Raw genomic sequence first — 12,242 nt, forward strand, 5'->3', positions numbered from 1 at the left:
ACACTATTAGGTTGTGTTTTACTGCAATATCATCATGTTATAATACACAATCACACTATAAGACACATTCAACTATGAATCCAGTATGAAACACTATGGATGAAGAATGACTGTATATGCTAAAAAGTGTTTGTGGTTCAGGAATTTCCTCAGTAATTTATGCCTGCTGTGAAAAAAACAAAAACAGAAAAACAACTAGTATTCAACTTATCAGGCTATAGGCTCCTTTGGCTTCCCCCACCCAAACATATTATCTAGCTAGCTATCTGCTTTTCAAAATATCTTCTTCTAGGATGTTCCTCAGGTTATTTTTTTTCTCTGCATTTGTTTGTACATATAGTGTTATTTTTTCTGTATTTTTGTGTTGATATTTGAACTGTTTTGTTGCTACTATAAATGCCTATGAATTGAACACCAAGGACCCCAATGGAAACAAGACAGCAAGGACTTTTTTGGACAGACCTTTTAGGCAAAGTATTATAAATGTAATTGTGCTGTTTACATTTTTGCTTAATAAAATATGTAATCAATCAATCAAAAGGAACCAGTTTACAAATCTAGCCAAGTATATGAAGTTAGCTAGATAAAAGTACATAAAATACACAAATCCAACAGTCCTGTGGAGTTGGTAGGAGAATGGAGAATGGACTGTGGACTGGCAACGTCCTGCTATGAACAGAGGGTGGGTTAACCAACTGTACTGTAATGCAGTGGGTTCCACATGATATACTATACAAAATTCTGTTTTTGAATGGGATGCTTTCCAAACATACACATCCACCCCTTATTTAACTTTAGCCTTGGTCCTACTCCTTGAACCAGCTCAAATGAACAAAGAACATATCTGAGTACAATATAATGACAAATGTCAACTGGAACTACGGTTAATTTATTTACTACCTAACCCTAACCCTAACCATAACCGCACGCGGAAGCCACTAGTCGGAGTGGTGAGATGTCGGAATGGAAGGAGCACCCCCCATGGATCACACGACGCTTGTCCGTCACGAGCGTCATGGCTGAATTTCAACCTGGTGTTTGCACGTTCTCCATTTACAGCCCGTACATCTACATAAACGTTAAGATTTCAAATATAAAGTGCTTACCTCATGGCCACGGATGTTACAATACTACTACGGCCCTCAAAAGTACTCGCATCTTCCGTATTGTTCAATAAAAAGCATTTGAATCCGATCGGTGGCCATTCTTTTCATATGCTTTCAACTGCGCGACCCTATCGGTTGGAAGGTGTATTGCAGTCTGATACATTATAACTCTATGAGAAAATGGCCACCGATCGGATTAACATGTTTCTTATTGAACAATACGGAAGATACGGGTACTTATACCCACCCGAAGTGAATTGAAACATTCATGGCAATGAGGTAAGCACTTTATATTTGAAATCTGAACGTTTATGTAGATGTACGGGCCGTAAACGGAGAAGGAGCAAAAACCAGGTTGAAGTTTCGTCATGACTGTCATGTTTCAGGGCTAAATATTAGCATGTCTTACCTGAGAAGCTGTTGATCCAGAAGTAACGTGCGCTCTGTCTGGAAAAACTGACGGTACGGCTGTACTTTTCAACAGTCGTCTCTTTGGAAGATACTTGTAGTCTGTCTTCAGAAAATGACCACTGCACACATACGTTTGGTACGCTTGCCTTGCGTCTGTAATCAACCATAACTTCCACAACTCTTTATTCTCGAAAGGAAAACGATGTAAAGTTTTGTCTCCACAAAAATCACGCGTCCACAAACTTGACTAAAGACACTAAAGTTAGTGTAGGCTGCTTGCTGTGGGTGTGTCTGTGAGTCAGGGAACAGCGTGGTGAGTTTGTTTACAAACCAAACCTCGCGAGATGTGAAACGTTTCCCCCGCGAGAGTTGAGGCCGCATCTATCATTATATAATTTATGTTTAATTATATATTTTTTAATCATAAAGTTGACAAAAACTCGTTTGTTCGCAAACACAATATATAGGTAAATTTAATATAACATACATTTTTGTTTATATTTTATTTTTGAAGTTTAAACCTACTGTATTGTGTGTATAACATTGTTAAATAAAGTTAAAACCTCTAAAATGCCACGGTTTCGCTGTGTGCGGGAAAGTTGCTGATCTACAAGCTCACCATGACTCTGACATGGCGTTTTGTGAGCTTGTAGATCGGCTATTTTCCCACACGCAAACGCGCGCACCTTCAAATGACGCAATGTGCATCCCTTCAACCAATGAGCGGCGTGCATTCGGCGGGCAGCCGGCCAATCAGAGGAGTCACGTGCGGTCTGTGGGCGTTGAGGTAGGTAGCAGCTGAGAGAGCGCTTCAGTCAGTGTTTGATGCTTCAACAACAGAGGACTTCTGACTCGCTACTGCCTGCGGTAGATAACTGAAGACGACAGACATCACTGTTTATTGACAGTTGCTTACGGTTTTATCGTATCTTCGGTGGAGTTTAGCATTATGGTGAGTAGCCTACAGTCATTATGAAAAATATCTAGAGTTAAGCTTGTTATTCTCCCGTTACTAAACGTTAACGTTGGTGTCGCTCGCCGAACTGTGTGATCTTCCAAGCTTATAACCGACGCTTTGTCAGCTTGAAGATCTGTTCTCTGCTGGTCGACAAGCGATGTTCATTGAGTTTCAGTCTTTTGCGTTGTGGTGTTTGTGGCTTATTTGACGTTATTTGGTTGTGTTCGTGCTGTTTTGGTTGCTGTTTGCTCATGTTTGCTGGTTCAACGGCTTTAAAACGTTGGTTGTTGAGAGCATTTTGAATATTTTGAACGTTGGTGAAGTGTGTTTTGAACCTTCGTCGATCGTTGCTTTTTAACTAAATTCAGAATTGAACGGTTTTATCTTATCTTCGGTGGAGTTCAGCGTTATGGTGAGTAAAATAATTATGAAAAAAAACTAGAGTTAAGCTTGTTATTCTCCCGTTAGGCTAAACGTTGACGTTATGGTGTTGGTGTCGCTCGCCGAACTGATCTTCCAAGCTTATAACGGACGCGTTAACTTGTCAGCTTGAATATCTGTTTTGGTTGCTGTTTGGTGATGTTTGCTGGTTTAACGGCTTTTAAACGTTGGTTGTTGAGTGAATTTTGAATGTTGTGAACGTTGGTGAAGTGTGTTTTGAACCTTCTAAATAGTGCTGCACGATTCTTGCTCAAATGTGAATCACGATTTTCCTCCATGAGAATTGAGATCACGATTCTCACACGATTCTCTTGTAAATATAAAAATATTAAGCACAATTTCTTTTTTTTTTTTAATGTTTTTTTTTCTTTTTTTTTTTTTATCGCCATAATTTAAAATCGAGATTGCATAGGTGTCTGAATCGAGATCACGATCTTTTTTTGATTAATTGTGCAGCACTACTTCTAAACGTAAAGTGCAGTTTGAACGTTGCTTTTTAACTAAACACGTTGTTTTTAATGTCTGTTCTGCTCGGCAAGCGACATGAATTGAGATTGAGTCTTTTGGGTGTTAATATGTGGCTTAATTTATGTTGTATTTGATCCAGTATTGGTTTTTGGTGAATCTTTTAAACCTCAAGTGCATTTTTAACGTTGCTCTTTGTAACTGTTTTTGTTTCTGTTTTTGAATGTTAGTTTCAACAGTGGATGAACGTGCAGAACCCTGCATACATGGGGAAGACCAACAGTGCTCCAAAGAGAGCTGCTCTTGGAGACCTTTCCAACTTTGCCAACAAGGCTTCTAACACCAAGGTAATATTTAAACCCCTTATTCTCAACCTTTACAATTTCACAGTTTTTACTTTTTTTCAGATCCCTACACTGAAATCCTTTTGTTAATTTAAACTGACTGTTCATTTAAACAATTACGTTGTTTACATTTAATTTGTATACCTCTAATGTAAGGTTCCCTTTGTAAACTCTCAGTTCAAGACAGTACAACAGGACAAGGCCCTGGATGGTGTCTACACAAGAATCCTACAGAGGATCCCTGATGTACCATGGGTGAACGTGGACCACATCAGAAATGTGGACCTCTGCAGAGGCCTCCCGAGAGTCGCAGACAAGGTCAGGGAGAGAACGGTGGCTGGGCACTGGCAGGCACCTGAAACTGATGGCAAACAAACATACACAAGGCACAGCTAGGAGGGGAGAGAGGCGCACCACCTATGTAGACACACTGCAGCGTGACAGCAGAGCTAACAACACTGCAGAGCTCCTGACGGGGGACAGGAAGGTGTGGAGAGCGTCCATCCTGGAATCCCGAGTAAGTTTTTGCTAGTCTGCACTGTAGCACTGCATATCATCGCTGTCGGGTGGAAACATATCTCCATATTTCAACTTTATGTTTTTATATAAATGAATGAATGCTCTACGTTGTCGTATCATGCAAAAGTAGTTACTCGACTAGTCACAACGCGTTTTTGAAGATGGCCAAACCTATTTAGCCCTGAGGCAGATTTCTTTTATAAACGGCCTCTAAATGCTAACCTTCTGAAAAAAAAATCTTCTTTATTAAAAAAAAGAAAAGAAAACTAAAATCATTTTGTCAGTTGCTATACAGTACATGGAAACATCTAAAATGACAGATGCTTTCCCAGATTGAAAGGTATAACAATGTATAGGCTTTCCAAGTCTAAATGGGTTAAGTGTGTGTGGGGTTTTATAAATATTGAACCAAATGACAGGTATTAACAAGAGCTTGTGACTAAATAATAACTACATTGGAGCCATTGGAATTGTTTCTTTTTTCCATTTCCTCAAAAGTAACAGTTATGGACATACAAGGTTTCTACCCGACAGTGACGATATACACTCAGAGTTACAGACCTGTAAGGGTCCATTTGGACCCCTGGTGGTCTCTGGACCCGATGTTCAGAACCAGTGATTTAAACTATGTACAAGAAACACATTACCTACAGTTTAACTTCAAAGAAGAATGTGTTTTGAATTTATTTTTTATTCTTTTCTCCTTCTCAGAGGACTGGAGTTGCCAGAGTTCAGGCACCTCCTCAAGTGTCTCCCTCCACTGGTCCAGAACAAGCTGCAGATGTTTCCATGAAGGAGGCCTTCCCTGACCCGCTTCTCACAGTAGAGGACATTGATGCAGGAGACTCACAGTTGTCCCACCTATGTTCTGAATATGTCAAAGACATATATGCACATCTAATGGATCTAGAGGTATGTGATGCCAGAGGCATGTTTTCTTTACTACATGATGTGACTCACTTTTTACTTGACGATTCATTGTCATACAAATAATTGCGATTAACGATTTAATTGTGTTTTTCAATTGAACATTGGAACATAAAAATGTAATTTCTATTTGGCTTTTAGGCCATGTAAACATTATGTAATAATTGTGACAGGCTTAGATGTGACCTGGCGTCTTGCAGCAATGTAATGAAGTCTTTTGTTTGTACAGGTAAAGCAGGCTGTGCGACCCGGGTTCTTGAAGGGCTACGACATAACGGCAGACATGCGAGCTAAGCTAATCGACTGGCTGATCCAGGTTCATTTAAGTTTCCAGCTGCGGCAGGAGACACTCTATCTCACAGTTGCCATCTTGGATCGTTTTCTGCAAGTAAGGGCAACTTACAAATTAGTTTGCCATTTGATCTGCTCTTGTCTTTCTTTATTTTCTTTTCCTTTTCTTTTTTTAATGAGCTGTTGTGATGTATTACAGGTTCGGTCAGTTTCACCAAAGAAGCTCCAGCTTGTTGGTGTCACTGCCTTGCTGGTGGCCTCAAAGTACGAGGAGATGAGACAAATAGGTGCCCCAGGGATCCAGGACTTTGCCGACATCACAGACAACGCCTTCACAACCACTCAGATTAAACAGATGGAGCGTGTAATGCTGAGGTACCTCAACTATGAGCTGGGGTTCCCGCTGCCCCTGCACTTCCTCAGGAGAGCATCCAAGGCTGCAAGCGTGAGTCACTGTTCACATGGTTCACTAACATACAAGGTGTAGTGATCAGACTTGACCCTCTGCACCAAGACTTTGTCCAGACTGCAGGCAAAATCTGATCTTTAGGACTGACTGTCAACACTGTTATTTGCAAGTGGTTAGTTTGGATTTGTGTTGAAAATAGCAGATCTACATGTCACAATTTGACATGTAAGCTTGTGGATCGTCTATTTCCCACAAGCGCCATGATCGTTCACAGTTTCAGTGTTCAGACTGAAACACACATTTAGAAAATTAGATTTCCATGAGGTTTTATGCTGTTCAGACTTGATAAAACAACTCTGATTTCCAATCTGGTTAGGACAATTATCAGATTTGGCCTGACGGTGTGAACATAGTCTAAATGAACATAGGTGGTGACTGGTCAAATGGTGGTTAAAATAAAACATGTAGAAGGGTATTTTCAATTTATTATGCAAGCATGCTTTTTAATAGTGTTGTTTGTTTGTTCTAGTGTACTGTGGAGAGACACATGCTGGCCATGTATCTCATGGAGTTGACACTCCTTGACTACGACATGGTTCACTACCGGCCCTCTGAGATTGCTGCTGCTTCACTGTGCCTCGCTCAGCTGCTGCAGGGTGGCCTGCCATGGGTGAGTTCAATAGAATCAATGTATATGTTGGCTTATTAGTACAGATGACTAGCTTGACATTTTGTCTTTGATTCTAGTTTTTTTCCCCTACAGAGCAGTATTGCACCACATATGATGATCCTAGCGATTGTTTTTCATGTGTTGCAGACTCCTACAGAGCAGCATTATACCAGGTATGACGAGGCTCACCTGAAGCCCATAATGCAGCACATGGCAAAGAATGTCGTTGCTGTCAATGAGGGGAAAACAACGTTCCAGGTGAGTTGGCAAACAAAGGCATTTGGAAGTTGATGGAGTAAGATGTGGATGTTTGAATAGATGAATACTAATGCTAAGATTCCCTCTCCACTAGGGTTGGCGTTAGGATAAATATAGGTTAGCATGTTATTTAGACAGATGCTAGGTTCATGTGTTTATCTGGCATCCTATAGTTTCAATGTACAGATTATTTACGTTTTGATACTATATTATTTAGACTGATGCTAGGTTCTTAGTTTTCCTATGATCCTAGATTACTAAGACACTACACTGTCTCTCTGCATGTGATGTACAGTGTGTTTACCTGGCTTAATTGCTAATGCTTACTGTAAGTTGCTCTGGATAAAGAGCGTCTTCTGAATGCCTTAATTGTAAATTGTAGTATAGTATAATGGAGTATACTATAATAAAGGAATAATAGGGATGTTTGCATAGATGAATAGTGAAGTACTAATATAAATGTTCCCTCTCCACTAGGGTTAGGGTTAGTATAATGTAGTATAATATAATGGAGTGAGATGGGGATGTTTAAATAGATTAATACTAATGCTAGTTTTCCCTCTCCACTAGGCTGTCAAGACAAAGTTTTCTGACTGCAAGCTGCTGAATGTCACTGAACTCTCCGAGCTGCAGTCCTCCATAGTGAAGAGCTTGGCTGCTCCCCTGCTGTGGTCAGTTTCTTCTGCATGATTGTGTCATTGCTGCCGTGGGTCTTATGGCATTATGTTGTAATGAGTCTATTTAGCTCCAGGTATTCTATCTATTGTGTCAGTGTCCTATTATAGTTTGTTGACACAGAGAGCGTTCTGCTTGGCTTAACTTAGTCAACGACTAGTCAGTGGACTTCTATCACTCTGAGTTGCCTGTGTTCATAAATGAACAATAACAAAAGGCATGTATATAAATCAATAATCTCTAACAGTTTTATTATTATTATTTTTTTGTCTGTGCGTATATAGGTATTTACATGTGTGTGTATATGCATATTAGTTATTATTATTGCTTTCTTCTTTCCTTTTTTTTTCATTCTAGAATTCAGCTAACAGTCTTTGACACTAACGTACTATTCAGTAATGCTTCTTCTTCTTCTTTCGTGTGTCATCATCAGATTTCCAGTTCAGTAGTGTACAGCCACGCCCTCGTCTCAGGTCCCACATCGAAGAGGCCGGCCTCCGAGGGTGGTTTATACAGGGGACAGACTGTGATTATGTGCTCAGCGGTCTGCTCCGGCTCCCCACACTCGCATGCTGCTCCGTCCGCCAGGCCCCACTTCCTCATGGATGTTTTGAAGCATCCGACCCCGGTTCGCAGGCGGTTCAGCAGGGTCCATTGCCGGCGTGGCAGTTCCTCTCCTTTAATGCCGCCTCCCGGGTCCTGGATGTAACGGTGGATGCATGTGGGCCCGGCCAACTCCCACTCCTGCTTCCAGGCTGCCGCCAGCCATGCCTCTGTAGACAGGTCCTCAGGGATGGACCTGAGCAGCTCTTGTACCGCCTTGCTGTACGGGTGGCGGGACTTGAGCCTATCCAGAGGCAACACTGTTGTGGTGGTGTTGTGCAGGATATGCCAGTCATGTCTACGGGCTTTCCTTGCAAGGGATTCAGTAATGCTGTTGACTGTTGTGTATGTACAGTATGTTTAGGAGCCAGGGATTAAGGTGTGTGTGTGTGTGTGTGTGAGAATGTTTGTATATATCCATGTAAATATCTATGAATTATGTAAATATCATTAATATAATAAAATGATCAGTTTGAACCATGAGAATTGTTGACTCTTGAATTGGAGTTCTATTCTCCTTCCAGTAGTATGGTAATGTTTATGTTGAATTAAAAGAAAGTCATGGCACTAGGTGTAATTCTCACGCCCATGAAACCTCCACCCGGTTTACTATGTACTTTTTCATTTGTCTAAGAAATAATTGAATAGACAAGTGGTTCCTATTGGTGTGCCTTGGGATTGTTTGACAGACACGCATTAATACAAATACAACTATACAATTTTTTAATATACATAAGTATTTTGTGCACACTCATTTCCCAATACAGAGGCAAATTATATACCCACTAAGAATATTTTAACCACTTTCAACCTGGCGTCCTTATTAAGGCATTTCTTTATAAGCTATATATTTTTTCCCAGACAAAAAACAAGCTCGTATTGTGCCATACTGAGCTTGTAGATCGGCTATTTTCGCTATGAATACAGGTGTGCCTTGAGATTTGTCTGTTGGTGTTGTGCACAAAAAGTGTGAAAAGCTGTGGAATAGACACAGTGGGGAACCATATGTGTGTTATACTGTCTATACCACCGTGCTGTATAGTAGTAGGCTACACTGGTTCTCAACGTTGGGTTCTGAGCCCATCAGGGGTCCAATAAATGAACCCTTACCAAATGCATAAATGGAAAGTATAGACTGGGGTCCCAGAGATAACAAATTGTATCAATGGGGGTCTGTGGCCTAATGCGTATCAAACTGGAGGTCCTCGAAATGGAAAAAGGTTTAAGAATCAGTGGTATAGAATATCTGCCATAATCTGCAAGAAACCCCATTGGTTTTAGTGCAAAGTTTGAAGGCAAGACACCAGACTGCTCCTCAGGGGAATTTAGGTGTTCACTGTCTTAATGACTGCATTCAGTGTCTTGGAATCAATACAGTTCCTTTATCTTTGCAACACCAAACCCATTCCTAAATGTAAACATTTTCTTATGTGGGCAACCCCATGTGTAGTGGTAGTACACTGCCACCTGGTGTCCAAAATACACCTCCTTGGTGTTACAAGAACTATTGCTGCACTATTATCGTAACAAACAGTGCAGAAATCAGTGCTACTGTACATGTTGATGTTAGTTAAAAGCTTAATATTTTTATCCAATTCCTGGTCTTCAAATCTCACTTAATGATCAGAAAGAGTGTTTTCTTTTGAATAATCAGAGGTGACATCATCATCAGTAGATCATGCCTCTATATTTTTTCATATCTCCTGAACATTCCTTCAACAAATCCTGAACAGAAATCATAATTTTTGACACTTGCTTTTCACTGCAAATTTTGATCTGTACAATGATGACTCCTCTATTCAAAAGATTCTATTCTTCATCTTGCGTGGGTCTAGAATCTGTTTGCTGTATGCTGTAAGTATGAGGGAAACATTTAGCAGCTGGTGATGACATGGGGTTAGGGTACTAAACACAACTAACTGTTCTGTGGTAAAATGTATCACTGGTAAATTCCATCATAAAGGGGTCACTAAATGTTACTGCTGCAATGGCGCCCTGGTACAACTTCCACTGCAAATAGATACAGAGTACATAAATTGCCTCAATATTATTTAGATTCATTAAGTGACATGTTAAGTTGAGAAAAAACACAGAATCCAACCGTGTGCACAAAGGAGATAAAATGTCTAAAAAAGCATGCTGAAGGTGCTTCTAGGATCAGGAGGAATGCAGGCTTAAAAATAAGAGGAGATCCACGAGCACTCAAAAAAGTTGAGGAGACCATTTATGGTCTTCAGTTCTCGCCCTGTTGAAGACCGTAACTGGTCGAAACATGTTGGCATTTTAACTCCATATCCTTTCCACTTTTTTGAGTGCTCGGATCTCCTCTTTGACATGTTAAGTTATTGTTTGTAAAAGTTCACACCATCAGACAAACTCACTTAAGCCAAACATGGTTCAGAGTCATATCGGCGATCTGGTTTTGAACAAAGAGCCTCCAAAGCAACACTTGCAGACAAAACATTATTGTCACTGATAAATCTATCAACTCTTAATAACCTTGCTACCTAATGTATGTGATTACAACATGTAGATTGTAGGTGTAGGACAACTTGACTCTTGAGCCCTGTTCCAGGTCCAGGACATGGAATCTTTGCCCATGTTGTTCTGCAAAAAGCTTCAATCTCCACTCCACTGGAACCTGAAGGACATCTCTTAGTTGTGACTTGTGATGATTGTAGACTTATGACTGAATTGTAGAAAAGTGTGTTCCTTCCTGTGTATCTGTCTAGTGTCTCTTTCCCTCCGTCTCAGGCAATTTGCTAAATGTGTGCATGTGTTTGTATTTAGGTGCCAAATGTGTCAAATATATAAAATAATACAAATGCCAAACTGAACGCCTGAGCTGCCATTAGAAGTTATGTTCTTAAATATTCGGTTTAAGATGTTGTTTTATGGGGTTAAATAGACCACATCTCTCCATTATTTACTGGCACTCTCAAATTTTTTATTTTCTCCACCATGTCTTAGCTTGTTTAGTTTTCATCTGTGTTCCACATAAGACGTAAAATACACAACCCACACACTACCAAAGTGTAATTGATCTTTAATAGCACATCAATGGCCTCAAACTCACTTAAGCCAAACATGGTTAAGGAAAGTAAGGTTCAGAGTCATACCAGTGATCTGGTTTTGAACAAACCGCCTCCAAAGCAGCACTTGTCGACTCAAAATAAATACTTTGTGTGTGTCGATATGCCCAAATGTGATGACTGACATCAGTTCTTGTGCTATATACAGTATCTTCAGATTGCAGTTCATTGAAAGGAGATGGGCACAGACTTTGGGGGGGAGGATCCTCCCTGGCTGGATGGGTTCTCTGCGGTTGGGTCTTTCCATAGAAACATAACCCTCATCTTTAAAGAGGTCCAGGTAGTCTGTGTGGGGGGTGGACGAATTCACCTGGAAATCGACCTGGAAATTAAACAGAATATTGTTAACCATTATTTAAATATTTGACATTTGAATCTGGACAGAATACAGGATCAATGTCATGAATATAGATATTGTGCTCTAACCTACCTTGCAAGAAGCCTTCCAAGAGGCACAGGATCCTTTCTAGGACCACTTCTGCCTCTTTGGGGAGTTGGAAGGGGCAGATCATGTCTGCGCACCAATTGCCACTATTGCCTTTTTTTGGCTCCCCCCACAACAAGAGGGGCCTTCATTTTCACCATCTTAAACAATGAAAAGCATATAAGCAAACTTAGAAACATTTTCATGGCAGGGTTACAAAGGCTAATGAACGGCTATTTCAGTTTAATATCAAGCCTGATATTCTGTCTTAAGCTGGTGTCGCTCACTGAAAAAAGCAGATAAACATGCTCTGTTTGCGTCACTTCCAATATCGGACAACACGGTCATACGTAAATAAACAAACATTAGTCCTGTCCAGATACATCTACCCTGTTCATTTGATATCCGAGTGCACAAATGTAACCTTTAGTGCAGGATCTCTGCAAGTCGGTTTTAATACCACTTTCAATGAGGTTCAAGACCAATTTATCAATAGCAAAAATGTTCACAGTGAGGCCTACTACTCAGATTTAGAGTCAATCACGTACAGTATGTCCCAGTTTTTAATAAAGTTCAGATGGCAAAAAGTTTAACAGTTAAGACATATTTTGGCAAATCATTAAACAACTATTCATTACTATATTTTTCT

At 40.2% G+C, this 12,242-nt stretch overlaps 1 protein-coding gene across 1 annotated transcript in view; it reads left to right on the plus strand.

The window, feature by feature from the left end:
- Positions 1-2,217: 2,217 nt before the first annotated feature.
- Positions 2,218-12,242, plus strand: part of LOC308095675 (G2/mitotic-specific cyclin-B2-like) — a gene marked incomplete at both ends in the record, with an annotated part of 40,764 nt that continues 30,739 nt past the window's right edge. The window contains 8 exons of the mRNA XM_080442719.1: positions 2,218-2,304; positions 3,612-3,728; positions 3,903-4,043; positions 4,956-5,156; positions 5,401-5,559; positions 5,662-5,907; positions 6,401-6,541; positions 6,689-6,799. Of these exons, the coding sequence (XP_080298845.1) occupies positions 2,218-2,304; positions 3,612-3,728; positions 3,903-4,043; positions 4,956-5,156; positions 5,401-5,559; positions 5,662-5,907; positions 6,401-6,541; positions 6,689-6,799 (1,203 nt within the window). The remainder of the gene's footprint in view (positions 2,305-3,611; positions 3,729-3,902; positions 4,044-4,955; positions 5,157-5,400; positions 5,560-5,661; positions 5,908-6,400; positions 6,542-6,688; positions 6,800-12,242) is intronic.

This window comes from Gymnoscopelus braueri (assembly GCF_963280865.1).
Source record: "Gymnoscopelus braueri genome assembly, chromosome: 2".
In the NCBI taxonomy this organism is placed as follows: domain Eukaryota; kingdom Metazoa; phylum Chordata; class Actinopteri; order Myctophiformes; family Myctophidae; genus Gymnoscopelus; species Gymnoscopelus braueri.